General features: G+C 41.0%; 1 protein-coding gene across 1 annotated transcript in view; it reads right to left on the minus strand.

The window, feature by feature from the left end:
* Positions 1–26,367, minus strand: part of KCNK5 (potassium two pore domain channel subfamily K member 5) — a 36,905-nt gene extending 10,538 nt beyond the window's left edge. The window contains exon 1 of the mRNA XM_074863487.1: positions 25,968–26,367. Coding sequence (XP_074719588.1) covers positions 25,968–26,153 — 186 coding nt within the window. The 5' untranslated portion in view covers positions 26,154–26,367. The remainder of the gene's footprint in view (positions 1–25,967) is intronic.
* Positions 26,368–27,862: the final 1,495 nt, after the last annotated feature.

Consider the following 27,862-nt stretch of genomic DNA (forward strand, 5'->3'; position numbering starts at 1 on the left):
TTATTACATATCACCACCCTCCTACTGTAATAAAAATGCCCTCAAAGTGAATGTATTGTGCATATACAAGATGCAAACAATTTAATTAAAAATGCACTTTCAACACACAAGCTATTAGAGAAGATAAAAGGAGAAGCACTGAAAGTGAATGAAGGTACAGAACTAGATTTTTCTCCTGGTAAACTCAATGTGTGTGCAAAACTGCATGCAGAGTCTTTACATAGCCTACAGGCTCTGGATAGAAAAGGATAGAGAAAGTTCTCACCAAGGCAGTCATTTGTCATAAGAAAGTAGTGTTGAAATGAGCCCCAAAATAGGCAGGTTGAGAGCAGGCAAGTAAACACACAATGCCAGTCCCTTCCAAAAAAAATATTTGAGGCAGCTACAATGGAACACAAGAGTTCATCTGAGTAGAGACCAATCAGACTACCTTCATTCATTTCTGCTATGGTCTGCAGATGAACTTCCTAAAAGTCCCAAATGACACCTGAAGTACCTGATAGACACAGTCTGTGATCTATTATCCCTGAAAAGATGCCTTGGCTTCTTCCACTACCCAACAACAGTGCACTAAATGTGTTATTTCAAGCACCAGTTCTCCAGTCATTTTCCATGCTATAAGCGTACTTGGATTTTTGTTTTTTATTGTTATTTCCTCACAGACCAACTGATCTCATAAGAGACACACTGAAGTATCTGTTTCCATTGTCACTGGGCCATTATCTCATTGCATTACTCCACCTTCAGTCTGAGCTAATGAGCTCAGTTTCCCAGTATGTACAGTTACGTTAAGATCCACCAGCATTTGGGGTCTGGAGGTGTGAAGGGGGCCCAGACCCAAGGGGAAGAAGCTGCTGAATTGAGCAGCACACAGCTGCCCTTCACACCCAGTTAACATTTTGGTGGAGAGATGGGCAGATCTCTGAGTTGTATAAACTCTTTATATACAGAATCACAGATACTCTCCAGCCAAAGCTGCCACCCTCTCCCTGTCCCTATTTGCATACAGCTATCTGCTATTAGCACACAATTACTATCTACAGTCTAGTCTTTGAAGTTACTTTATGCCTGCAATAAGCCTGAATACACTATATGCATTCCAGCTGCAGGAATAAAGATGGTCACAAAACATGCTTAGATAGCTTTAGTGCAGTGGGAAATAACATAGCTGCTCTCCAAGCAGCATAACTTTTGCCCATACTGAAATAATTAAATACTTTGGCTTCAACAAACCGTGTGAGTGGACACTACAACTGAACAACAAATACGTGGTTTTTTGCTTGGTAAATCTGTTAGGCAATGTCAGAAATGCCTTTATTTTCATATGCTAGGATACAGAATGCCCCAGGTTGCCTGTGCTAGATTTCTTAAACTACAGAAAATTTGCTCTAGAAAGTCTTTGGATGGGGAAACAGGGGACGAGGAAGGAGAGGAAGAAGAAATAGGGTAGATGGTGCAAGCGTTCTTAGTATCTTGAAAGATGTCATTTAGAAAATACCTTTTCAAGTATGCCCAAATTCAAGGGCTGAAAATAGTTAACTCACAATTTGCATGTCACCTTAGACCCCACCTCAACAGAGTTTGCACTGATAAAGGCAGGACTTTTATTTTCAAACTATTTTTGCCTCACAGGAATCAAAACCCCTTCTCCCTCACTCCCCACCACTCCAGTTTTGCACTTTGGCAGAGGAAAAAGGAAAAGAAGATCTAGAGTCCCTGGAGCTATTGCTGAAAGTAAACAGATTTGCAATTGCAGAGGGAAATTTAAGACATACATAAAACTAATACATCTTCTGATGATATTAACACAAGTAGAAACCGGGATGCCATTTGAACATAATCAAGAAGACAATTTGTTCCATTTGCAGGTACTTCCCCATAGACAAACTCCAGCACTGCTCCAATACAGCCTTGTGTTTCCTGGGCTTGGTGACATTTTTATTAACCCTCTGATGACCAGGTTCACTCAAGATTTACTAGACATCACAAGAACTAGTTGGTAAATCTCTGTATCTTGGGCAAAGTAAAGGAGTTTCTCTCAGATGCTTTGGGCACATGCCACTTGCATCCCTCCTACATGAGTAACAGTAGGACTGAAAAGTTCTCAAATTTGAAAAAAAGCAAGGAGAAGCCTTGACCCACATAGGTATTATGGATATGTTCCTCCCTCTATTTGTTCTACTTCTCCATTTTCTGCTGGGGTCAAGTGCAGAACAGCAGCAAGGTTTTCCCAAACTGGGAAGCTACATACTAACGCATTTCTTCAAATTGTTTTTTTCTACTGGCCTGTCAAGGTTTGCTAGGGCAAATCTCTATGGTGGCTTAAGAGTTTGCAATAGTCACCAGACCCATCTTAGCTGTCCTTGTCTTTGTTTTGCAGGAGGGATAGTTATGTTTGAAATTTGATCAATGCCGCTGCAGGGTAAAATGGTTCACAACAGAGTGACATTTAGTCCCTGTAGATGTAATGCAAGAACACAAACTAAGAACAAGCACATTGAAGACTGCCCCCAAGTAAGCTTTATCATAACTAGGTATGTGGAAGATGCCATTTTACTTTGGCTTCTTAGCCTTCAGAAGAAGGAAAAATGGGACAGAACTATCATGCTCTGCCTCTGTAAGCATGAGCAAGTGCACAAGGCTCTGTTTTCTTTCTACAAAAAGAAGAAAATGTTCTTATACACCCTCTCTTCAGGTATTTATATACACTGAAGAGATCCCCCTGAACCTTTTCTTTCTTCTCCAGGCTGAACAGTCCCAGCTCTTTCAGCCTTTCTTCATAGGAGGACTGGAGCACCCTCCAGTCCCTTGATCACCTTAGTGATTCTTTGCTGGACTCTCCCGCATGTCCCATGTCTCTCTTGTATTAGGGAGCCAGAACTGGACACAGTACCCCAGGTGTGGCCTCACCAGTACTGAGTAGAGGGGAAGGATCACCTCCCTTGACCTGCTGGCAATGCTTTGCCTAGTGCAGACCTTTAGCCACCTTTGCTGAAAAGCCACATTGTTAGCTCATGTTCAACTTGATGTCCACCAGAACCCCAGGTTCTTTTCTGCAAAGCTGCTTTCCAGCTGGGTGGCCCCCAGCATGTACTGATACATGGATCCATATGTGGTTGGTGATTTTATTCTGACTGTTAAGGACTGAATAAAACTGTGATACAGGTTTTGCATACCAAGTAGGAATAATTTCATATTTGGCATGAAATCCTAGACATTTTAATAAGGAGATTAGCTGAGTCTGATAACAATGAGCAATAGGAAGGAAAAGGACTTCTGGGGTACTTATGGCCAGATAGACAGATAGGCCAGACTAACGACACAAGAAAATAAACAGTCTATCTAAACTAAAGCCACAGATCCTTCCCCACAGGCACCCTATTACATACAAGAACAGCCAGATGCTTCCCATGTTATTTCAAAGCATTCCCTGGAGATCTGTCACGGAAGCCTAATGGTAGTTTTAAGCTTCTCCCAGTGGTATGAACAATTCTCTTCGGCAAACACTAAGTGTTTCTCTGTAAGAAAGAAGATGTAATTGAACTATTAAGCCTGAAATCAGAACCAAGGGCTTTCACTCTACTCTCAAGAGTATTACCATGTACATAAAGGACAATCACAGCTGGCTGCTGTATCCAAAAGAAGAGTCCATTAAAGCAATAACTGATGCATCCTTTCAGGACTCCCAGGCTTTGTCCGCACTCTGACTCTGAAGGAACACGGTGTAATTTTCCTTCTTTAAGTTCTTTTATCAAGGATGTAAAGATTTAATGCACAGAAAAACACTGAGAATAGAAATCTACTAAGCACTTTAGAGACCTTCCTACAAGGAATAAAGATTCAACAGCAACCCCTCTTCACATTGACATCCAAATCTTTTATACAATTTGAAGAAAACAGAAAACTGTGCAGTAGTTATCTAATCATGGATACATACAATACTGACAATTTAGCCAATCATAATAAAATTGTCTGGGGTAATAAGGTTTAAATTTCTAGTATGAGATGAAACTATACTGCTGTTCATCTTTAAGCAGATTTTAATTTTAGCCAAATCCAGCAGTAGCAGAGCAAAACAATTAGGTAAAGTGGTACAAGAATCTGTATGGATATTATTCATGGCTTTTAAAATCAAGAAAAGGCTTAAAGTCACTCCTAAATTACTTTAAAAATAAAAAAATAAAAACCCATGCCATGAAAATTGCACACTTTTCTACTTGTCCCCCCATGGTTTTTGCAGTTACCCAGGTTTTCTGGCTCCAGCTATAAAGTTACAGTAGCAGTCAGCTGTTTACAATAATCAGATTTTTAAATGCAAAACATATTTAATAGTCAACATTTATCTGTCCAATTAAAAAAAAAAAAAAAAGAGTCTCATGTTAAGACTCCCAGGTCAGACATACATTACAAAGTTCTGCTGACCTAGATAATATTGTCTCAGGATTACAAGTAAATAGAGAAAAAGAAACTCTCTCAGCCAGTACCCCTTTTGAAGGAAAAAAGTCTGTGGGTGGTCACAGATAGATTGACAGAACAACCTCCTCAGACTCATCATGCAGACAGGCAACACAGTGGCCATGGCCAGAAATTTCCTGCCCTGTTGGCATATTGCACTCTGACATCTGCTTGCATATTAAAAGCAGCAGAAGCTATTTCACATGCAGAGTCTGAATTTGTAAGTACTTTATAGCTAGACCAAAAGTAGCAGATTCACAGGCAAACCAGGAATATATCAATCCTGGCTGACAGCTATCATAGCTCATCTATTGAGTAAGTTTGTGTGTCTAGTTGTTAAACAACAAATAGTCATATAATATAATAACAAATGCCATAATCAATTGTTTCGAGTTATAGTAGTTGGAGAAAAAGAACAGGGGAAAGAAAAGACCGCTTTAAAGCCAACAGCCTTCCCCTCACACCCCTGATGTGTCCTGACTGAATGGAGGATACTGCCCATCAGAGAAAATATTTTCCTCACTAGAGTATCTTGGCAGCTTGGGGTTTGGGTAAGGAAAGGGAAAGAGAAGCCAACTATGCAACTAATGATTTTACCAGTGAGTAAAAAACTTTTTTCCCCCCACTTACTTTTCACGTCTAGATATATGAGGTGTATACATGTAATGATTTATTAAAATTTTCTGTTTGAGTTCTGCAAAGCCTTCATATTAACCTATATATTCTTGAGGCTAAAATATTTCACCTCTCTTCCCAGCCTACACTTCCAAAGGACAGCTACACTATTGCTTAGAAAATCTTGCTATGCCACGATGCTCACTTTGGTAGCCAGAGACATGACGTGGCAGAGCTGCAGAAAAAAGAGAGAATACACGTAAGGTTAAATTATTTCATCAAGGCAGCAGAAACAGCAGCTACTCCAATGTCATCTTTAGGAAGGCTGGTATACATGTGCCTGAGCACAGAGAAATCAAAGCTCATTGCTTCTTGGGAGAGAAAAAATAAAATACTTTGAGGATTAGAATAAAAAAAAAAAAAAAAAAAAAAAATCACAGCCTGGAATACAAAACGGTAGCACCCTATTTGGACACACATATTTCTGCCAACCACTTGGCACCTGGAACATTCAGTACGCAATCAGACCAAGGCAAGAGTTCTTAGGGAGGGATGGTAGTAAGTATCCATCGTTCCAGAGCAGCTCAAAGTCACCAGAAAAGCATAGACTTGCAGTTCTTGCCATTCTTTTTTTTCCACCCCCATCTCTAGTGTAATGACAGGCCTATCCCGATTACTCACCTGGACTCTGAGTTCCCAGATAACTGAAGCACACTGGCATATGACCAGGGCCAGTGCACAGGGCCAAGCGAACAAGCTTTTCAGGCTGCCTTAGCCACTTGACAGTCTCTGCAGGACTATGCTAACCAGCAGGACTTAGGATAGCTGACCTTTAATTTCCCTCTCAGCATTATCTGTGTTCGCAATATGAATTTCATGTCTGTCAGGACAAGAACCATGCCAGATGTAAAAAGAAGTCTTTTAGCTGAGTCCTGGATTTCCTACTTCACTTCTGTGGGGAATGGTTTGCGACCTTTTTTGTGGAAAGAAAAATAAGACAAGTGAACCATATTGTCTCGGTCTAACAGGCAACACCCTTGTGTCTTGCTAACCTGTGAAAGTTTTACTGTCCTTTACTGACCTATGCAGAGAGTCAAGTTGGAAGGTGGTTGGGGCAAGAGGTGCAGGATGTGAGTCAGCAGCACCTGCATTAGAGAAGGATGGTGGGATTTAGTAAATTCCACATTATTAAAGAGGACATCAGTTGACTACACAAGTCTGATTCCAGATCAACTGAGCATATAGGAATGAATCCACAGTTAATTTAACTGCTGTGCACAGCATTTCTTCCCAGCTGGCCTATACTAAGAGTTGCTAGGTTCTCTAAGACTCTCACTAATCCTAGAACTTGTACAGTCTATTTTAACAAATGTAAAATCCAAGGCAGAAACAGTTTGTTTCTAATAGCACAGTGGGGTTATGGCCAGCAGCCACCTACCACAAGGCCAAAGTTGAAATTGAGGCAAAAATTAGGAAGTAAAATAGTCAGAGAGAATAATGTTATCTTTTACTTCTAAAAGAATAAAACCCCCACAAGCCTCATGCTTGGTGTTGACAGATGTAAATAATAAACCTAACGAAAAGCATACATGAATATTACCCAAAAAGCTAGAGAGATCAATACAGGTATACAGGACTCCTTTCCCCTTTTATCTATAAAATTCAACTAGAACAAAAATAAAAATCAAACCCTGGAAAGCAAGTGTTAGTCCCAGTGTTTACATTCCTACATAGATCAACTACAAATAGCAGGGGACAATTTTTCCCCTTGCTGTCATACATGCATTTATAAAATGGTTGATTAAGTGTTATTGCAAGTAAAAACATATTTTGCATTTTTCAATCAACCATTTAGTCTTAAAATACAGTTCCTATCAAAGGGCAAACTTTTGAAAATTCCCACTTGGGAAAAAAATAATCCTGGCAAAATATGGCTTTACATACTTCGGGGGAGGGTTTTCTTTCCAGCAACAGAGGGATTTAATCCAGAATGAGATGGTACCTTCACACTCCTACCGATACAGCAGAAAGAATGTTATCTTGTCAGTTTTACACAGTCTTCTGTGTAAAAGCAGAACTTCTTTACGTTCTCCTCAATTCTTCTTTACAACTGCTTCAACATATCAGTGTGTGGTTTTTTGTTGTGGGCTGTTTTTTTTTTTTTTTTAACAAGGCAATTATAAAAGTCATTTAAATTTGCTAAAAGTGACTTCAAATGATCCCCCAGTATCTTGGCATACAAAACAGAAAGGTACATATACAGGTCAAATTCACTGTGGATACCACATTTTATCCAAAAGATTATAAAACAAGACTGAACTTGCTCTGCAGAGAAAGTTTAGCTAATCTTGTTGATTCTTCATTTACCAAGGCAACTTCTCAGTGTTTCATTCTATTCATGCAACAACAGTGCTTCTCAATGCATAAATGAATTACAGAACCAAGACACTCTATTGCTTTCCCTTCATTATGCTTAACTTCGGTCTGTCAGCAACTTGGACCTCCATCTAAGCATACCTTTTCTTACCTAATAGAGCCTCCAGCACATGCCACTTCATACAGAGCTGTCCCTACATCTAAGCCTGATATTTAAAGAATGCACGTAAATACATGCCTGCTTTTCACTTTGCATAGTTTTGTTATATAACAGGACAGCAAACCAGACACCGTTGTGTCTGTTAATTTAGCATACAGCACACCCAGAGGGCTTTTTACATGCATCTTGGTCTTGATTTCTTAATTAGGCTGTTTTGTCACAATTCTTTATTGTTTGGGGTTTTTTTAAAGAATTGGGGAAAGTCCTCTTCCTAGACTTCAATGTGCCTAGCACTTTTCTTTTTTTTAAAGCAGACTTGCTAGTTTTATTAGATGGAGAAAGCACAGAGTGGGGTGCATTGTCCTGTACTGGACTTTGAAACCAGATTCCAATGGAAGTAATTAAGTACATGCTATGAAGCAAACCATGGATTAGAGCTGCAGATTCCTTTAAATTTACTGATTAGCCAGAAAAGCAGAACAGGCTCTCTAGTAAGAACACCTGAAGATCACAGCACTAAACACAGGCATACAGGATACTACCAAACACAGAGAAACACAGAAGTCATCTTCAGCAGAGGGAAAATTACTAAATAACTGCATCACTCTGCTGTAAAGAAAACCTGTGCATGTCCTTTGAAGAACATGACTGAGCTTGAAGGAGGACTAGAAAGCATTCACATCTTAACCCTACACACATGTTTTTACACTGGAAAATATTTGCTATTTAGTGTAGTTCTGAGGAAGCTTCATCTGAGATTTAGGTGCTCAGAACTGAGGAAGAACACAGAAATATCCCAAAGCAAACTGGAACTGGTCAGTGAGCTCCAAGATATCTCTGAGAAACAGACAGTTTGCTGGATAAGCCAATTAATTCCTATTTGCACCAGATGTTGTATCAGGTTAGCTGTTCTTTTTAAACTTCACACTACCCAGTCCCAAATAACCTGAACGTACAGAGAAGATTTAAACAAGAGCGTCCTTACTATGGGTTAGTGTACTCCTGCATACAGACTCCAGGACTTTCCAAAAATATTGTGAGCGAAGTTTTTCAAAAGCACTTGTGTTTGGATGCAATGCCATCATACATAAAACTGAAGAGATAATAATGTCACAGGTCTCTACCTTTACTAGGCTAGTGGCCTAAAAATCCATTCTGACCTTGCAGATGAGACCTTCTTTCTAACTGTTCTGCTAAATGGAAAGGAGTTTTTCCCCACCTTCTCCCAAGCACTGATCGCAGCACCTTCTTCCCCACTGTGTCATCATTATTTTAACACACTACCAATTATGCATGTTAAACAATGCAGAAAGTTCTTCAGCAGACTGAGCCTTAAAAGGAACAGAATGAAAACTTAAATAAGTCTGGCCACTTCAGTTATTTTCTTCTGTGTTTTGTTTTGTGTTGCAAGTGTAATGTGTATGGGGGGAACAATATTAAAAAGACAAATTTGTAACAGGGACCAAGCATCAAGCTTTCTTAATCCATAACTGCTGACACAGACAGCCCAGTGAACAGAGGAAATAATTTAACTCGCAAAGGGTATTCTCGCTGAAGACAACACTACAGGCACAAGCACCTCTTCTTGCCACTGTGTTCTCTTACTCTGTATGCTTCTTACCCTCGTTCCTTTTGCCAACTAGAAAATGCACATTTGTCACAGACAGGAATACTTGTTATTTCATTCTTTTAAGTGCTCATTTGCTTTCTTGTTTTTTGATTACAATTTAACCAGACTAAATGATCCTTTATAAAGGCAATGTGTTAATTAACCCATGTTGGGCAGAACAAATCATGGTCTTCAAGCACAATCTCAATTTATTAACCAGAAATAGCTCTAATCAGAGACCAGAAAGGAGGGAAAGATTTTTTATACACAAAGTTAGAAGATACATGCTCTACCCTGGTTTTAGCTTGTTATCTGAAGGCTGTGCAATAAATCATGAATTTAAAGGAGATGTAAAGAATCATCTTTGTACTTGCTTGAACCTGAAAGACTCATAAAAGTTTAATTGTGGCTAATATTTATGAGTCTGGAGGCCTCAGGACACAGTCCAGTGGAAACAATTTGTGAGTCTACAGTCAAATTAATTCCACATTATTATTTGGAAATAGAGAAGGTAAATAATTGTGCCAGCTATTCCCTGCTTGGAAAGATGATCAAAATTAGACAAAGCGTGAGCAGGATGAAACAGGATACAAAAGAAGTGAGGATAAATCTTGGGTACTTCTACAGTGCCTGCATTAGACATAGAGTATTATTCTCTCCTCCCTCCCCCTGCCTCCAATTAAAACCAGACATTCATGTGCTGACCGTTTTAGTAGTTCATATAGATGTAAATGCTGATCACTGCAATGAATTTTACTCTAGCTAGAGCAAGTCCTTACGGTTGCTTCTACCTGGAGAAACAGTATTACTGTAATGTACTGCAAGATTACCTGCTCAGTCAGCACTGGTAACTAGCACCATCACCTCTTCAATCCCACTATGGTGAACACAAGCTTCACAAAATGTATTGATATTTTGAGTTTTGCATGGGAAGTTACAGCTGAATAATAAACCTAATCGAGAGAACCTTCCTGAGGACATGATGCTTCTCAAGATGCAAGTGCACTTCTTTGTTTGTTTTAGTTTCTTTGTTGTTGTTTTTATTTGTTTGGTTTTCTTTGGTTGGGAGGCATTTGTGGTTTTTTTGTCCATTGGCATGGAGACCAGGGGATGAGAGTTTTGAAGTTAATGGAAAATATCCTGGAAAATAATCACCATTGACATGAAGAGAGAATTATCTCCTGTAGGACAAACAAATGGGGGGGAACAAATGTACCACTTAACACTCCTAGCTTCCCAACTTCTGCAGTGTCTGAAAATTACTAGAAAAACAGTCTTCCAGGAAAGGGTGTTGATTTGACAACAGAAAATGCCTGCCTGTATTAGAGAACCACTGGAAAACCAACTGACTTAGCTGAATTATATCCTTCCACAAGAGAGAGCAGACTAGCAAAATACAGCTTAAAATTTATCTCCTTCAATTAGCCTGAAGTAAGAGGAGAGGTTCCAGAACTTCTGTATCTTGAAACTGGACCTTATTGACCTTGAAAGCAATATAGGTTTTGTCATCAATTTTATTTAAAGAAGATAAGGTCTTAAACAGGTAGCACATGAGTTGTGATAAGCCCCAGCAGTGCTGAAAGCTTAAAAAAAAAGCAATGACACAGCAATCAGCTGGCACACTGGCCGTATCTTTTAGTAATTTACTGGTATAATTTCAGTCATTAGCAAGGATGGCACCAGACCTTTCATTCATATTACTCGTGTACTTGGGCACCCTGTAAATCTAGTGATATTATAGACTTTGACATGCCTTCAACATATAAACACCTTTTTGAAACATTTATTGCTCAGCTGATTTGAGAGGCCTGTAAACAGTCCTGGACAATCATACACTAAATCATCACTGCTTTAGTTTCAAGGGTAACATACCTGACTAAAGAACCATGTTCCAAAAACTGGGTATTTTTAAAGTCAGCTTTAAGATGTCCTAGTCACCCACTGCAATTTATTCCGCCTCTCCTTTCCCATTCTCTGACATAAAGGTGCTATCATAACCTACAGCAGTAAATGCAAGCGGAATACATTTTTTTATTATACCTCATCAGTCCAGTCATACAGTTTAGGCATTTCAACAACAGAAGCACATCAATAAAAACAAAAGGGGAAGAACTTCAAGGAACAGCTACACGCTTGAAATCCCTGTCCTGATGTCTTGCTGTCATTCTTCAAAGCAGTGGTGAAACTTAGCTGGCATGATTTCTACAATTCTGATCATTCGCCTTCAAGAAACGGGAACAGAGGCAGACAAGGGCTAAAAGAATGAGGATACTATTATGGGTTATTTGTACTTCAAAAATAAAGGCTGAGAGGGGATAACATTGCTTTCTTTTGTTCTATATTGGAAACTACAATGCAAGACCACAAACAAAAGCCATTTAAACCAAAACCCAGTATTGGTATAAGAACAAAACAACAGAACCTGAGAATGAGTGAAATTAAGCTGTAAATTAGGTTCTAAACCTATGCAATAGATTTTAATCAAAACATTCATCATGGTAGTGTAGATGAACCTCCCTATCTAAACCAAGATCCAACTTAACAGTGATTGGTTTAAAGTAAATATTTCTACAATGTGGTGTTACAGGTAAGATTTTGAATCTGAAACCCTTATTACAATTATAATGCATTGGGGAGCATATTATTGTCCTACATTAAAATCCTCTTAGTAAGAGAGGAGTGCTTCAGGCAGAAGTTGTGAGAAAGAGTAAACAATTTCACCATTTTCTGTGGCACCATTCAAAGGTGTCGTGGTTTGATGCAGGGTAGGCGAGAGATAAATGCTAGAGTAAAACAAATTACTTGGAAAGAAACAACTGTACTGATAAATAGAACACCAGAACTTTTGCAGCACCAGCTTGATTTCTATTTTTTCCTGGTAGACTTCTAACAAGAGTTTAAAAAGGTCTTTCAATAAGGCTTGAGCATCATAACAAACAGGTAATTTCCTTTACTGAATACAATAGCGGTTCTTCTACAGAGTAAACACGTTGCCGCACTGATTTTGTGATGCCTCATCTTAAGGCCACATTTAAGAGAAGTACAAGTCAGGATTGGTTATTTTCTAATGATAATTTGCACTCCTTACTTGTACAAAGTGCTGGTCTACTGAAGGTTTACAGATGACTGTTACATCTACAGCTACAGACGTAAGAGCTGTCCTCTTCAGTTGAAGCAAATTTGCATGAAATATTCCAATTGATAATGGAAACAGAACACTAACCAAGGATTCCAGCAGAACCACTACCCAACTGGGGGGAGGGCAAGAAGGAGTGAAGAAGGGTAGGTCTCTGGGGGTTTTTTTGTAAAAAGCAAAGCAAGAGTTACATTTATCCTTGCAGCATTCTGTCATGAACCCCTATTTTACAAAATAGTATTTGAAAATTAGGCAGTTTGAGACATTTTAAGTCAAAAGACACATAAGCATTTTCTAAAAAGTCCTCACATTGTGTACATGTGTGTTTGTGGAAACCAGTTATCCTCTTCCAGCCAGGATTTGGATAATACTTATTGATTTCATGTTCTGCAACAAGTTCTGTGTTTTGCCTTTTTCTCCATCTTCTTGGAAACTCCCCATTGCTTTCCCAAAGTAAATCTACTGAAAGGAACACCCCAAGTCTCTTCACATAGTAAATTCAAGAACAAGGCCACAGAAGGATGTTCAGCCCAAACAAGGCTGGACCTAAACAAATGCCCCTTCTTCCTTACCAAGGCAAGTTGAGGCCAAGACAGCATTGCTCACATGACTTGACAGAAAAACCGTGAGTAGTCAGCTCTTTGGAAGTATTTATTGCTGCTTTTCTACCTTAAGTGTACAATAATGAACTCTCTCATGGTTACATTGGCAGTTCTCATTCTTAGAGATGAAATCAAGCATGCAATCAAGCCCCTAAGAGAAAGCACAGAAGAATTTAAAGCCACTGTTTGATCAGAAATCAAGCAGTTGTAAGCTGCTACATGGTGAATTTTGAGGTTTTTTTGGTAAATGGAACCATTACAGTTGAATGATTAAGTTCCCCCTCACTACAATCCCTGCTGTCCTGCTGCTAAATGTCTCTTTGCTGTTACAACTAGCTAACAGCACACTTTACTAGTGACCTCCCAGCCCAGCTGTGTAAAAAAGACAACTAGGGGTAAACTATTGTAATGAGAGAATGAATTAATTCTGCATAAACTCCCAAGTTTTGGAATAGTTTCTATTTTAAGATGAAATGTGAAGTCAAGTGAGACTTAGGTAGCAAGAGCCCATAAAAAAAAAAACAACCCACATTTGAACAAATGGAACTGTACTTCCACTCTGCAGTACAAATAGGTGTTACTGTTTCCTCCGGAAAAAAGTTTCTTATGTGTAGGGATATTAACCTCTTGGAGGTATGTCAATATTTTTACAGCATGCACTGTTTAAGAGTTACTTGTGTATGATGTATAGCATGGACAGCTAATTTTCCTATAAGTCGTAATTCATAGGACAATGTGAGGGATATTAATGGAAAGAGATCAGCAAGGTTATTTCCTTTTTGTGGCTTTCTGCAGAGTTAAATAATAAGTGAAACTCATAATTCAGCAAATTAGTTAACTGGAACTATATTGTCATTGCAGAATTGAACACTGAAGCTTACCTATTTGTGATACTTGCAATTCCTATGCTTGAATGAACTAATGCTGCTTAATTTTATTGCTCCTTTCCACTTACATGCAATGGATGTAAACACCAACAATTTTGAAAAGGCAGCTGGCTGCTTTGACAGATCAGGACTACAGAATTTAACAGTTGATAGGGATTTTTTCCACTATTAATTTCAGAACTAGATTGCAGTTTAATGAACTAGTTAATAAACTATTTTGATGAAAAGCATATTCACTGCTTTACCAGCATTCCCTTGCTCTTGTGATTAATGCAATTATAGAACTGTTTCCTTTTCACTTTCCCAAAGTTCCACACAGACATGTTTTGAAGACAAATTAACTAAAGGTTACTGCTTCATGAGAACTGCAGCTGTTCTACAGATGCCGAGTGTCCCAACTTTTCTTTGGCCTCCAATTACTCTCATTCAGAAATAAAACGTATCAGACTTTCATAGCTTTCATTAATACAGCTTAACTTTGAGGGCTTCTGTGCCAATATGCCTATAACACACATTTCCTTGGTTGGGAAAAAAACCCCCAAAATTATTTCAACAACTTCTACATTGCATCAGCTGAAATTAAGAAGTTGGAATAATCTATAATAGCAGATTAGGCTTCCTTCCTATCTGAATACATACATGGTGACTAATGTAGCCAACTCCCCTTTAAAAGGGCTTTGGAAAATGCTGTTGTCCCTATTTTAGAGATAAGAAAGTGGAAGCAGAAGAGTCAAGAGTTTAATCATGCCCTCACACCAGTTGGTGACCTACGTTAGGCAGGGTTAGAACCAGACAGTGTTTACATGAGACTATTGCAACAGACTTGGTACCAATTGCATAAGCAGATGCTAACATATGCGGCAGTCTGAGTTTCCAAAATAATGTATTTTCAGTTTAGCTGCAGTTGATTTGAGTAGATTTAAATTAAACCAAAACAATCCTAGTGTCAATGAAAACAGATTACTGAGCTAATTTACTAGATTGGGAAAGGCTGGACCGTATCTTTGAAGTGTTGCAATTTCCTCCCCCCCCCTTATTCGAACAATGCCTCAAGACCTGGAGCAGCAACCCAGCAATCTAGTTCATCTTTGCAGATTTTCACCCATCCATAATATGGTATAAACTGGAATATTTGGACAGAAAAGCCTTGATGCTACACAGGAGAAGTAAAAGGGAAGCCGAGTTTAAAATTAAGCTTCCACCCCACCCCCCATGCTTTCAGTGTATAAGAATAGGTCATTAGGACAAGTCAAAACACAGGTGATGCAAGCTTGACAGATTTGCTTACAGAGGCCTAAATAAGCTTTTCGTCTCAGTGAATGAATTACAGCATAAAAGAGCATTGCATTAAAGAAGCACATTGTGCTCTCTCCCATTTATAGCCATACACAAAAACATGCTTCAGATTAAGAAATTTACAGAAAGTCACTTTGTTAGAACACCCTAAAAACTGTTTGGAGCTTGTTTCTTAGTAGCTAGGACCAGAATGTTACAGGCTTTTGGTTTCACAAACATTTTGGTATTTCATCCCCAAATTTCAACACATTAAAGGTCTTGCTTCTCTGAAGACAAAGTAGAAGCTGTTGCCAAAGCGTGCTAGTAGCATCACATATCTCATTTCCTATTTAACAACCTATCTTAAGGATAAACAACAACAAAAAAAAAAAGGAGGTCCTGGTAAAACAACGGTTATTTGTCTGACAGTTCAGTGAGCTTACACATGCTACAATAAAAATCTTATTTGTCCCAATAGCATCAAATCAATGAAACAAAACTAAGTGATCAGACTTGGGTGGAGCAGAGTACTAAGTGTAACATTTTTAATCAGGTAGACTTCTGAACTACAGAATAGGAGCAAGAAAGAGTCACACTGTTGGCTATTAACTCTTTGGGGTAGAACCTTTATTACCTCACCTTGTTAAACCAAACAGAGAGTTTCCAGGGTCAACTAAAAACTTTACATAACCTCAGCCACGCTAGTCTCTCTCCTTGTATCAGTCCATCAGACAGCAGGAGGAGGAGGAGGCAGGGCAAGGCAGGCTTCCAATGTCAACATGGGCAGGATGCTTTGTATGAATAGCAAGGTGATGGGTTTATGTTAAGAGGAGTAACAAGGAGGAAAAACGTGCCACAGAAACACTATTGCTTTGTGATTTCTGTTACTATGTATTTAGCTTTATCCAGGGCTTAACCTGAAACAAAAGTTTGTTATGTTACTTACTATAAATCCCTTCAACACTGGATTAGCTCAAGACTGATCTTTGAGGATTGGGGAAGGACAAGAGGCTGCTCTGGACAAGTGTTTTCAAATACAGATACAGAGATCTGCCAGCACAGTTATGACAGGATAGAAGGAAGTGCAGTCAGTAACTAAGATAAGGATGCTGGGAAACAGTCTGTTCTGGACACTCTCAGACCTGTGATGGCATAACTTGCCTAGTCTATCTTGTTTCTGCTGCTGGGTGAGTGAATTAGACTGGTAATAGCTTCAGTTTGCTGGTAAGAGCTGCCTATGCATTAGAACATTTCTTAACCGCAGTTGTGTCAGCATACACATAAGCCCTATTTTTGCAGGAATAGTGTGACATTAAAAACCACACACACACAACATGTACACTGGAAGACAATCTTCTGCTATTTTATTACGTGCAGCACTATATTACTAAGTACACAGAAGGGACTTTCTTCCCAAGAGTGCTTCCAATCAATAACTTTGACCAAAAAAAACAGAGCAGATACTGCTTCAATAATACTTCAATAATCTTTTCAGTTCCATATCACATTTAGTTCCTGGGCAAAAATCTATGGTAAATAAGTCATTGCATATATCCTGTAGAAAGTGTTTTGAATAAGTAAAAAAGCAAGTTTAGTCAACTGAAAAATCTTTCAACTTTAAGACTACCAAACTGTGCACGCTTCCAGATTCATAAAGTATCCCATATATTTGCAGGTCACTCCTAAACATCTAACAGGAGACAAGTTCAAGGCAAAGAGTAACTTACAGCATTGGCATGTAGCAGGTCATTAACAGACTCTGTACCCTGTCACTTCGCAGCTGTCCCACCATCCCTGAGGAGGTATAAAAGCCAAACCACTTTGCTGTATTCTTGCTACTTTATTACAGGGAAAAGGAATCGGCCGGCAGAAGCACTATACTTGCTGCCACGTTCTTTTCCTTCCTAGCCTTTATTTCCTGCAATTAATACCTCTAACTGTTCAGCAGGCAGTTCTGTTCTTCTATTACCTTCTCAGAAGCTGAGACAGAGGAAGCTTGCACACTGCTAAGTAAAGAACCCTCAAGGTTAAAAGCTGCTCAGCATACAAGATGCTCAGAGAGTCATCAAAACCACAGAAAAGCTGCAGTTACCTCAAATAAGTGAGACTGTTTTCCTAAGAAAAATGCACAGAATTCAGCTGAAAGCACCTAGTCAATGCCTAGTGTGAAACTAATTTATTGCAGTGTTTCTCCACTAGAAAACAACAACAAACAGACAGCTGCAGGGACATCTGTCCAAAAAAACCAACTGTCTAATTGTAGCAGAGCTGAACAAGCATTCTTAAAACACATGCAAATGAAGCAAAGGCACTCTCGGAGCGTGAACTACATTTTACTTCTCTTCTATGTAAGATAAAGATGTCTATGCTCATTTCATTAATCAAGTTGACAGGTTTAGGACCTTGCAGAGACTACGCAGCAACTTTGTGAAAGAACAGTTATCCTACAGTCACAATCCAGCTAAGATACTACCTTGAAAATCTGCTATTATTGTAACAAGTCACGTAGAGACACAGTAAAGTTAGCTACTGGTTTTGCTGATACAACAGAAGCAGCTTCGAAGTTTTTAGTTCTTCCTCTCCCTTCTCTTGCCTTCCACTCCAAAAGCGATAAAAAAAATTTAGGTTGGAAACACACAAGTATTATTTTAAAAGGGTAAATTGATAGTGACACAGGTGAAAAGCTCTCAGAGTCCACTGATAGCAATAAGAAAGAGAGATTTTCTAAGCACAAAATCCAGTGCCCTTCAAAACCCCTTGTGCCAACAAGGCAAGCATTGATTACAGAACTGCCCTCTCATTCTGCAGTCACGTACACCCCTTACACAGGCCTGAAGGTTGAAATTCTAACTTAATGGGCAAGTTATCACAGTTCAACTATTTAACTTGATTTTAACATATTTGCATTATGGTCTGTGAAGCTGGTTAGCAGCAACTGTAACTGCTGAACATGTAGTGGGGTGAGGGTTCCAGCCAGCCTGCTGCAAGAGTAACCAAGGGAGAAGTTGGTACCACCAGTGAGTTTGATTACAGCCCTTCTCTTTATACAGCTGCTTGGCTCCAAACACCTCCCCTGTTTCTTTGGTGCCTGAAGAAGACTCATCAGCCTCACTTCCCTCATAGGCCAGAACAAACATACTTACAGCTCCTGTTTCTCTAGAAAGGGACCACACATGATTCTTGAGCAACTTTCCTCCAAAGTGTTTTTACTCCCTTGGAGTGGGTTGGGAGTAGAAAAGAGGAGCAGCAATATGAGCACTTGGAGGTCACACACAAGAGTCATCACTGATGAATTTGATATTTTAGCCAAGCCACCAAAAATACTGTATCATATCTGACCATGCTTTCCACCTCAGGACCTTCCAACCTTTGCAGAATTATTTTCCAGTTCCCTTAGCTACCACTCATTAGCTGCCATTATCTGACAATCTTATGACTTACTTTGGAGTCCAAATCAATGCTAAATAACTGACTTCTTTGTTGTTAAGAGGGATCAGAGTTCAGAGACTTGTGATAGGTCCAACTGGGACTTCTTTGCACTTGTTGCAACCTCAGAGATACATGGGTCTGAGTTTTATTTCTCAGCAGTTGGAACATACTTACACAATATTTGTAAGATGCCAGCATAGAACAAAGTCAATTTAGTATTTGCCAGTTTGCTCAATCACAATCCGTGTCTACCTTTTCATTAAGGTAGAGATACAGTCCTACAGGTGGGCTGATCTGTAACAATTGAACCCCTAACAGGGGTTAGAAAACCAGGTCTGTCACAAGAAACACTACAGATATGCATATTGTTAGAAAAGGAACTTGATTTCAGATTCAACAGAGGTTATGATATACAACCTATTATTAGTTTCCTACTCCTTTTTCATCATTCATGTTTTTTTCTCTTAAGAAAAGAGTGTTTGAGTTTAAAACATTTCAGAAGCTACTTTGCACTTAACAGTGCCTTTGATCCACTAGAGTTCACACAACACAATGCCAAAAAAAAGAAATTATAACTTCCTTACTGATTTGACTGTAAATAGAGCTGCTAGGGCAAGACATGCCTAGGAGGGAACTCTCCTGCCTACAATTAAAATGTTAAGTACATAACTAACACAGTAATATCTAAGAACTCTAATATAAAGACATAATAAAATAAGATGGATGGACACAGAAAACAAACTGCCAGTCTGAAGTTCCTTGCTAAAGAACCCGGTGCCTTAGAGAAGAGATCTAGTAACACTAGAACCAGCAGTGCTGTTGAGGAACCTGAATCAGAACAAAGACAGGAAATAAAGGAAGACAAAGTTACATCTTCAAGCGTAAGCCATCCCTTCAATAAAACAGAGCTGAAAAAATGCAGAGTGCATATTGCATGCCATATTTTAGGGTTTTAATCCGCCTATAAGTGTGGTTCTCCTGAAGATGTCTGTAGCACCACAGAGAGCTTCAGGTGTGACCACAGTGGTATTTTAATTTAGATGAAGAGTGCAACTCTTCCAGTTGTCCTGTTACCATCTTTTGTTTCATATTACAGAGCAGACTCAGAGTTTATGAGCAGAACTCATTTTGGACTAAAACAAAACCTAAAGGCATAACTCCATGAAGAAATTTAGCTACTTGCTCATAGATATTCAATCCACAGGGTCATACAGAGTCAGCACAGAGTAGAATCCCTGCAGATACAGGCACTGTGATCAGCAGGTCCATAGCACCAAAACGCAAAACTGTTCTCACTTTCTCCCCTGCTAATCAGCCTATTGCCGGGCACTTGCAATCCAGCTTGTTTCTGGTTTTATGTTACTCTGTTGACATCTACTTGCAGTACCAGCAAGAAATGTGATTGCTCTGAAGGTCAACAGCATCCAGAGAAAAACAAAACAACTCATTTTGTTTAATTAGTATTAATAGCAAAACCAACAATTTCTTGTAAAAAAATAAATCTATACAAAGTCATCATTACGCTGTAACCTCACTGGCTATAGAAGCTATCTTGCAATAACTATATATACAGTATAAAGCAAAGCAGGGGTTCCCCAATCTTTTAGGACAACAAGCTGTTGATAACCTGAAAATCCTCTTGCGTGCCACAATCTCGAGAGCAGAGCTTGCCAGAACTCACACCTAGCAGCAGAAGGTAACATGTTAAGTAATACAAACATTCTGTCCTAAAGTAACAGAAGGACAACATGCCACAAGCACTCAAGGATTTAGTCCATACCAGGAAAATGGAAAAGCCCATAACAGAAAAATTATAACTTCTGATCGATTGCTATTGCTTCATCAGCAGAGTTGCGGTGTATGCACTATCAGCTTTGTTTAACTATGTTCCAAGAAAGTTTAAACAATTTAATGGTTAAACAGGGAAAAAGAAAGAAAACACAACAGAAAAGCATGCCTGCTCACATTTGATTTTGTGTGTAGAAACACACAGAGAAAAGCTGTGAAGTAACATAGTACTGTCTGCCCTCAATTTTCTTCTCCTAATGCTGCATTGGCTATATCCATAACTCATAGTCTGAGATGCCACAGAGAACTGTGGACAGTGGTCCTACATTTTCATCTCAGTTCACCCCTGCTAAATTTAGAGGGTGCGTAACTAAAGATATACGTTTGAAAAAATCTACCTATTTCTTAGGCATAAACCTTAATTTGCACTGTCAAGTCTTTACACCAGAGGTATTGGATGTAGTTGTTAACAACTTTGCAGCTAAAGATTTTCCACTGGCAGTTACTTGTCCTTGTCTGATAGCTGCTCAGCTTTGTTCAGCCCACACAGAAGTCTTAGTCTTGAAAGGGACAGCTCATCTGGCATTTCAGCTAAGGAATTCAGTCTCCTGTTTGTCTCCCCCACCCTCAATACCTTAAGATTGAAGGGATCAGGAAGTTAAAGACCTAACAAACAAACCCTAGTAGTATAGAATGCACCTCCCGAAGAATGCAGGGGAAGAGAAAGACTATGAAAAATATGCCTCTGCTAACTTTACGTTGAAAAACAAATCACTCTACAAAGCATAAGCAAAAGCCATAATCTCTTCATTACATTGTGAACTAATGAGAAGCATTTCAAACCTAGCTCAAGTTTTTAAGAAAATTATAGTTTGCAGACTCTCTCAAGAGTATTGCACATAGATTTAAACCTTTTGGTAGCAGCTTGGAAGTAAAGCATTGTGGGAAACAGTGCTCAGAATTGGAGAGTATTTTTAAAGTTTCACAATAAAACTGACAAACTCCAAGAATAAACAAATCTAGAAGCAAACTTCAGCATCCTCAAACACAAACCAAAATCCCGTAAATGCACCTGTTCTTATTTGTGAGTGGAGAAGACATCCTGGCTTTAAAAAATAGAGGGGAGAAACTACTATTAAGCTACTTGACTGTTACTTCCTTTAGCATAAGCCTCCTGTGTGCCATGTATATTCCAGCAGAAGCTCTCCTTAAAAGTCTTCTAAATGTTTGTTCACAGCACTGGGCTTTAAGTCTAAACATTTAGGTTTCTAAAGTTATCTCTCAGGCCTGTTTAGAGTCTTGTATGCTTCTCAAATAAAGGCCTCAATTATTTGTTCTCATACATAGTATGTTTGCCTACTTCTCCTAAGCAGAGCCAGCAGTTTCTCTTTTCATTTTATTGCTGTTTTGAAAGTGACCATTTTGACCCCATCTTTAAATTCTTCCCTTTCTTTTCACCAACTTTGCTGTTAATCAATAGGAAGCATTTAATTTTTTGATGACGCTGGTGGGCCAGTAAAAGAGATTTCCCAGTAAATAAGACGTGGCTCAGTGTTGGCAAACCTTTGCTCATGTGAATACTGACATGAGGGTCAAGAGGGCTCCTCCTTGCATGAATAGCTCCTTTATCATTAAGCTGATGTTTCACAATCAGGATGGAGCAATAAAGAGTAAAAGTAAGGAACTGGAGAAGAGGGAAATGACAGAATTGCCTTACATTTGCTTCAGTCTCCAAAACTCATTCCTACAGCAGGGTAGGCAAAGGTATCATCACTGTGGATCTCTGCCTTCTCCCCCTTCCTAAAGGGTCTCAGGACTTCGGGCCACAGCAGCAAGTGGCAAGGACAAGCCATAGACTTTTATCAACAGACAGAAGTGTTACACCTACTTTTAAAATTCTACAATGCCTATAAATATAGCACAGTTACATCACTATTAAAAATGTTTATTTTTGCATAGTTAATGTTATTTTTTGCATAGTGTTATGAGACATTTCTATTCCAAGGTAATTGCACATAGTGAGGAGAAATTACACAGTTCCTTGTGTCAATACATGATTGTGGCTGTGTGTCTTTGAAGGCCTACATAAATTGCCATGTGAAGCATCTCAGCCCCATTTTCATTCCGGCAATCAGCTTTACCTAGAAGAGCCCAAGCAGGCAGCAACCAGCCTATACACTGTCCAGAGTGAGTCAACCTTTAATCTCAGGGTCTAGTTAGCATTACTCCAAGGACAGTTTAAGTACTTCCTTTACCTCTTATAGTTATGATAAGTAATATGGTACTTAGAATAATGAAAAGCAAATGGATTCTTCACACAAGAGACTTCTAAAAGCTGTTTTTAAACAGGTTTATTTTTAGGCATTTCTCAGGATTGGGGAAAAAAGGCTTTCTTTTCAGCATATGCTACAATACTCAGCTTGTGAGTTTCTGAAAGTGTGTTAAACACATTTCAATAAACATTTATTGCACTGTAATGCATTGTGAAATTTTTATTACAGAATATAAACTTTTGACAGTATTTAATCTAATACAGCCCACTTAACAATCACTTAAACTGTTGGTACAGAGATAGTAGTCTGGATGTGAAATGAGAATCCGTGCTGATAACCTACTTGTCTTTTTAAGTAGTTAAGATCACACTACAGATCTAACTTTGTAGCCATTCCACACAGAGCTTCCATTGCACTTACAGCTAACATGAGGCTCAGATGAACACACGAGCTAACCTGGGTGGGGAACAAGGGCAGCAGAGAGATCGGTCTCTGAATAAGTCAGTCCTTGTCACCTTTCAGGCTGCTTCTGGAAACAAAATTGGTATTGTTAGTTCAACTTGAACATTTCTTGGCATCCTTGCATTTTAGTATCAATCATTTAAAATTCTATAGTTGGTGATATTTGTTGAAGAACTTTATTCAGTGTCTTTTAAAAGGGGATATTAAAAAGAGTATCAGTGAAGTAATAAAAAAGCTCAATGTGGCTCTGTAGAGTCCACATGAGTGTCAGTTGGGAAGGCAAGCAGAGTGAGAGAAAAGGCTCTAAGATCAAGACCGAAGGCCATTTAAAAAGAAGCAAGAGCAGAGAAATGAGTCAAATCACGCAAAATCCCAAGAACAAGCTCAGGGAGTCCATGGAAGAGGCTAGAGGAAGAGGCTCAGAGGTACAAAACAGAGGTAGGGGTTAGGGGTGGTGTGGTATGTGGAAACGCACGTTTTCAAATCAACAATATTCTGGTTGTATTCTAAGAGAATGAATTTGGAGGTTTAATAGGAAAACAGGATGATCAGGATTTGCCAAAAGAGAACAGATGTTAGTAATGTTTTAAAGATTCAGCAGAACTCAACAGAAGCAGCTTGGATAGTGGTTGAGAACAGACAACTACAAAGACTATTTCTGATATACTTTACTGCTTCCTCGGATGAAATTCTGATGTCCTTACACAATTCCCCCCACACCAGTTAGCTTCAGCTAGGCTAGATTTCACCCTGCCATCCTCCTCTGTAAGAATCGCCACTCCCCTTCTTCCCATCACTTTCCATATAGAAGTTGAGTAAGAACAGGAACAAAACTACAAGCCTGGAAGAAAGCAGGCAGTGAAGTTTCCAGTTACCAGTAAGAGTGAAACAAAAGCAAGGTAAGACTTGTATTTTAGCTAACCTGAGCTTAAAACGACAGAATATCTATGACGGATCGTCAAACCAGCAAGACTGGACATGGAAAGTAAAGTATGATTGGAAGTAGTACAGAGGCAAAACTGAAATCACATGAATATGAGAATATCACCACGAGCTAACAGGCACTGAAGAGAGAAGGCCCTCCACATCGTGCTCTGGAGAGATACTCAAATCAAATATTCCGATCTGGCCATAGTTCGCCTTATACTACTTTTTTTTTTTTTTTCCTCCTTACTGCTTCTGCACCCATCCCCATTCTGATGTGTTCTGTCATACAGTCTAATGAAATGCCCAACTTTTTTTTTTGTCATTTTGTATTTTAAGGAAAAAAAAAAAAAATCTTTCTGCCACTTCAGGATTAATTGTGATAAGGATCATAGAAAAAACAAAACAACTAATGATTCCATCATACCAACATGAATTTTATCCTAAATTGAGTCACTCTAGATTCAGTGTTATGTCTGCAGCAAGTTAAGCATGCAGACTTAATGCACAGCCCAATCCAAATAAGGGGTTTTTTTCTTAAAACAGGTTTGAGATATAACCTAGAGTAAGATTTCAGTAAGATTCCAGAACAGCAAAAGCATACTCAAAAAAACATAGCATGTCTTTTATTTTCCAACATCCCTTTATAGTTTCAAGTCTCCATCCACCCGTTCCACTGTATACCACAAAAACCATATTTAATATGGTACTAAGATGGTAACAGTAAGGACACTACCACCAGAAAGCTCTGCTATCTGAAGCAGACAGAAAGCAGCCACCAACTGAAGAAACAGAACTGAAACCACAAACTTTTAAGACCAGGAACCATATCCTCTTCTAAGCCTGCACATTATCAATTACACCAATAGAACTAATGAGCCATTTCCCTGTCTTCTATATTTTAGCATTTTCGTAGACGTTTAGCGAATTTAAAAAAAAAAAAAAAAATCCACAACACAATGACCAGAAGATCTAGTCAATATAAACATTTCTGAAATAAACTCCTAAATGACTCATTCTCACCGCTGGAGCCCCATATATCTGGGCAGCCTATTTTTCATGGTTCACAACTGCTTGCCACCATGTTTTAATGTGCACCACATCCATAAAAAGGCACTAACCAAGTTTATACTGCGCTATGATTTAATACATGCTATTGATTAATAATTAGTTTTGAAGAGGCGTTCTGCCAGATGAGCGAGATAGGACGATTATCAACTCCTTATGGCTTGGAAAGAAGTCATTCTCCTAAAGTAAAAAAAAACAACGCAAGAGTTGCGAGCATCCCTCCGTGCGAGGCAGTCAGCTGTCCCCCCGTCACCCCGACTGACCTCCCGGACCCGCACTCGGACCCCAGACACGTTTTCCTCACAACGAGAGTATTCAGTCCGAAAAAAAAAAAATAAAAAGAGGAGGGAAAGGAAATCAGACCAAACAGAAGAGGAGCAAGACGCTTGGCTTCACCTTCCCTTCCTCAAAACACAACATCCATTGAGGCAGGAGAAACCACCCCGGGTGCTAAAACAAGAGCTGTATTCACGGCTGCTGCAGACGGGCTTGCGGGAGCACACCCCGTGCGTGAACTCCTCCAGCCCCCGCCAGCTAAAACCGAAATCAACCTCGAGCTCCTTTACCACCTGGGGCGGGGGGGTGGGGGGCAGAGAAGGAAACGCGGACCCATTTAATCCTTCTATCATTAAGTAGTTATGGTTAAGAGCTGTCCCCGCGCTCCCACTCGAGGGACAGTTTTTAGGCACCGGGCTTTGCAAGGACGGAGCTACGGTCCGGTTTTCCCGGGGAGCCCAGAGACTTTCCAGCCCGGCAGCACTCCTCCTCCTCCTCCTTGTCCTCCCGCCCAAAGGCGCGGTATTTCCCGCTCCGGGGCGCCCGGCAGCACCTGCTGCCGCCGCCGCCCGGCACCCCCCGGCCCGGCCCAGCCCCGGCCCCGGCCCCCGCCCCGGCGGCGCCCGTTGTACCTGCAGGATCTTGTCCAGCCCCTCTTGGCCCAGGCACGGGAACTGCTTGAGCAGCTCCGTCTTCTGCCGCTTGTAGTCGTCGGTGGCCGAGCGCCAGTGCGGCTCCTCTAGCACCTCGAAGATCGCCGCCCCGATGGACAGGTAGAAGATGATGGCCGAGGTCAGCAAGGGGCCCCTGTCCACCATGGTGCCGGCGGGCGGGCCGGGGCGGCTGCCCCGCGCTGCGGCCGTGGGTGCCCGAAGCCGCCCTGTCCTCCCCCTGACACCTCTGCCTTGCCCCGCCGTCCGCCGTGCCTCCTCTCCCGGCCTCTGCCGCGTTCCCTTAGAGTCTTCCACACTCCCCTCCCACTCTCGCCTCCTCCCTCCTTTCCTCCCTCCTCCGCTCAGCTCCGCTCCGCTCCACTCCCCCCGGCTGCCTCCTTCCCCCAGTGTTCTCCCCTCCCTCCTCAGCGGCGATTTGAATTCGGTGCCCTCCCGCTTTCTCCCCCCCCCGACCCGCCCGCCCGCGCATGCGGGGCCGCCGCGGGGGGAAAGGCCGCCGGGGCGCCCCGCGGTGCTGCCGGACCCGCCGCGGGCTGGGCCGGCCCCGCCGAGGGGCGGGAGAGCGGCGGTTGGGTCTGGCCACCGCCATCGCCCTCGCCCGTCCGTGAGGGGCCGCCTGGGGGGAGGGGAGCAGGGCCGCGACCTCTCCCCCCCTCCCGCCCCACCACTGGGAGCGGGTGTGGGGCCGCTGAGGTGAGCCCGGCCCCGGGCGCCTTCCCCACTGAGCAGGGTGGTCCCTGCACCGTGTTTTCCCCTCCGTATTTTCCCTCGAGTCAAGGGAAGAAGGGGTGACATATCCCTCAGACTTATTTCACTTTTTTCCCCTCGCTCTGCCGGGTTTAGCAGAATTTCTGGCTTCTGACTCCGTGAAACCAGAGCTGCGGCTTTCCTGCACCCGGCCAAGTGCGGGGGGGTGGGCGAGCAGGAGCTCTGAGGAGAAAAGGAGGGGGGCTGCCGGCAGGTTTCACCCCTTCCCCGAGATGTCCACACGCGTGCGTTACAGATCCTTCACAGCAGGAACCGCATCTCCCTTCCTTCGTGCGTTTTGTACGTCCAGTAAGTGTTCTTGTGGGCGCCCGTGTGCGCGTCTGGGAGCTTGGGGTTCAGGGAGAGACCCCCCTGGTGATTTTCCACGAGATGCTTGAAGCTCGCTCAAAGCTCGCCCGGTTCGTGAAGCCTTTCCCAGGAGCTGCCTGCAGCCACGCGCAAGTGCGCGCTCCTCCATGTTCCCGCTTCAAGGCAGAAGGAAGGCAACCCCGCTGGTTTGAATGAGTGGGGCTGGAAATAGGGTTAAAGGGGGGGGAGAGGCTGTAGCGATATGTAGTGCACCCTGGCAAAGCGCTTCTGGTGCGGACACGGTTCATCTTACAAACATTGGTTTTGTGGGGTAACTTATTTTCTGCCTTCTCCAGCCTCCCCTCTGCCCCCGACAGGAAGAAAACACTCAAAATACAGAGTTGTCCATCTCAGCTGCATCAACACTAAGGACTGTGGGATGTATAGGTATGTCAGCTGGAGTCCACACACCAAAAGGCTGAGATAAGCCAGCTGAAGATTCTCATGCGGACATAATTGAAACATGAGGAGGGAGAATGGAGGAGAATGGGAGAGAGGAAGGAAACAAGTAGAAAATACGCAACAAAGTATGAGAAAACAAAAAGGAGAGCGTGTGGAAGGCAAAGGAATGTGGCTTGGATAGGAGGTATCCAGAGCACCTATCTGTAAAACTTTGAATCATGCCCAATGGATGCTCTTGTGAGATTGCCCACAGAAAGTTACACGGCCCTTAAGCAGTCCTTCCCGCTAACGTGTGTAGTGCTCAGTGAAAATACATCTGCAGGAGGTTCCTGGCA

This window comes from Strix uralensis, chromosome 3 (genome assembly GCF_047716275.1).
Source record: "Strix uralensis isolate ZFMK-TIS-50842 chromosome 3, bStrUra1, whole genome shotgun sequence".
In the NCBI taxonomy this organism is placed as follows: Eukaryota; Metazoa; Chordata; class Aves; order Strigiformes; family Strigidae; genus Strix; species Strix uralensis.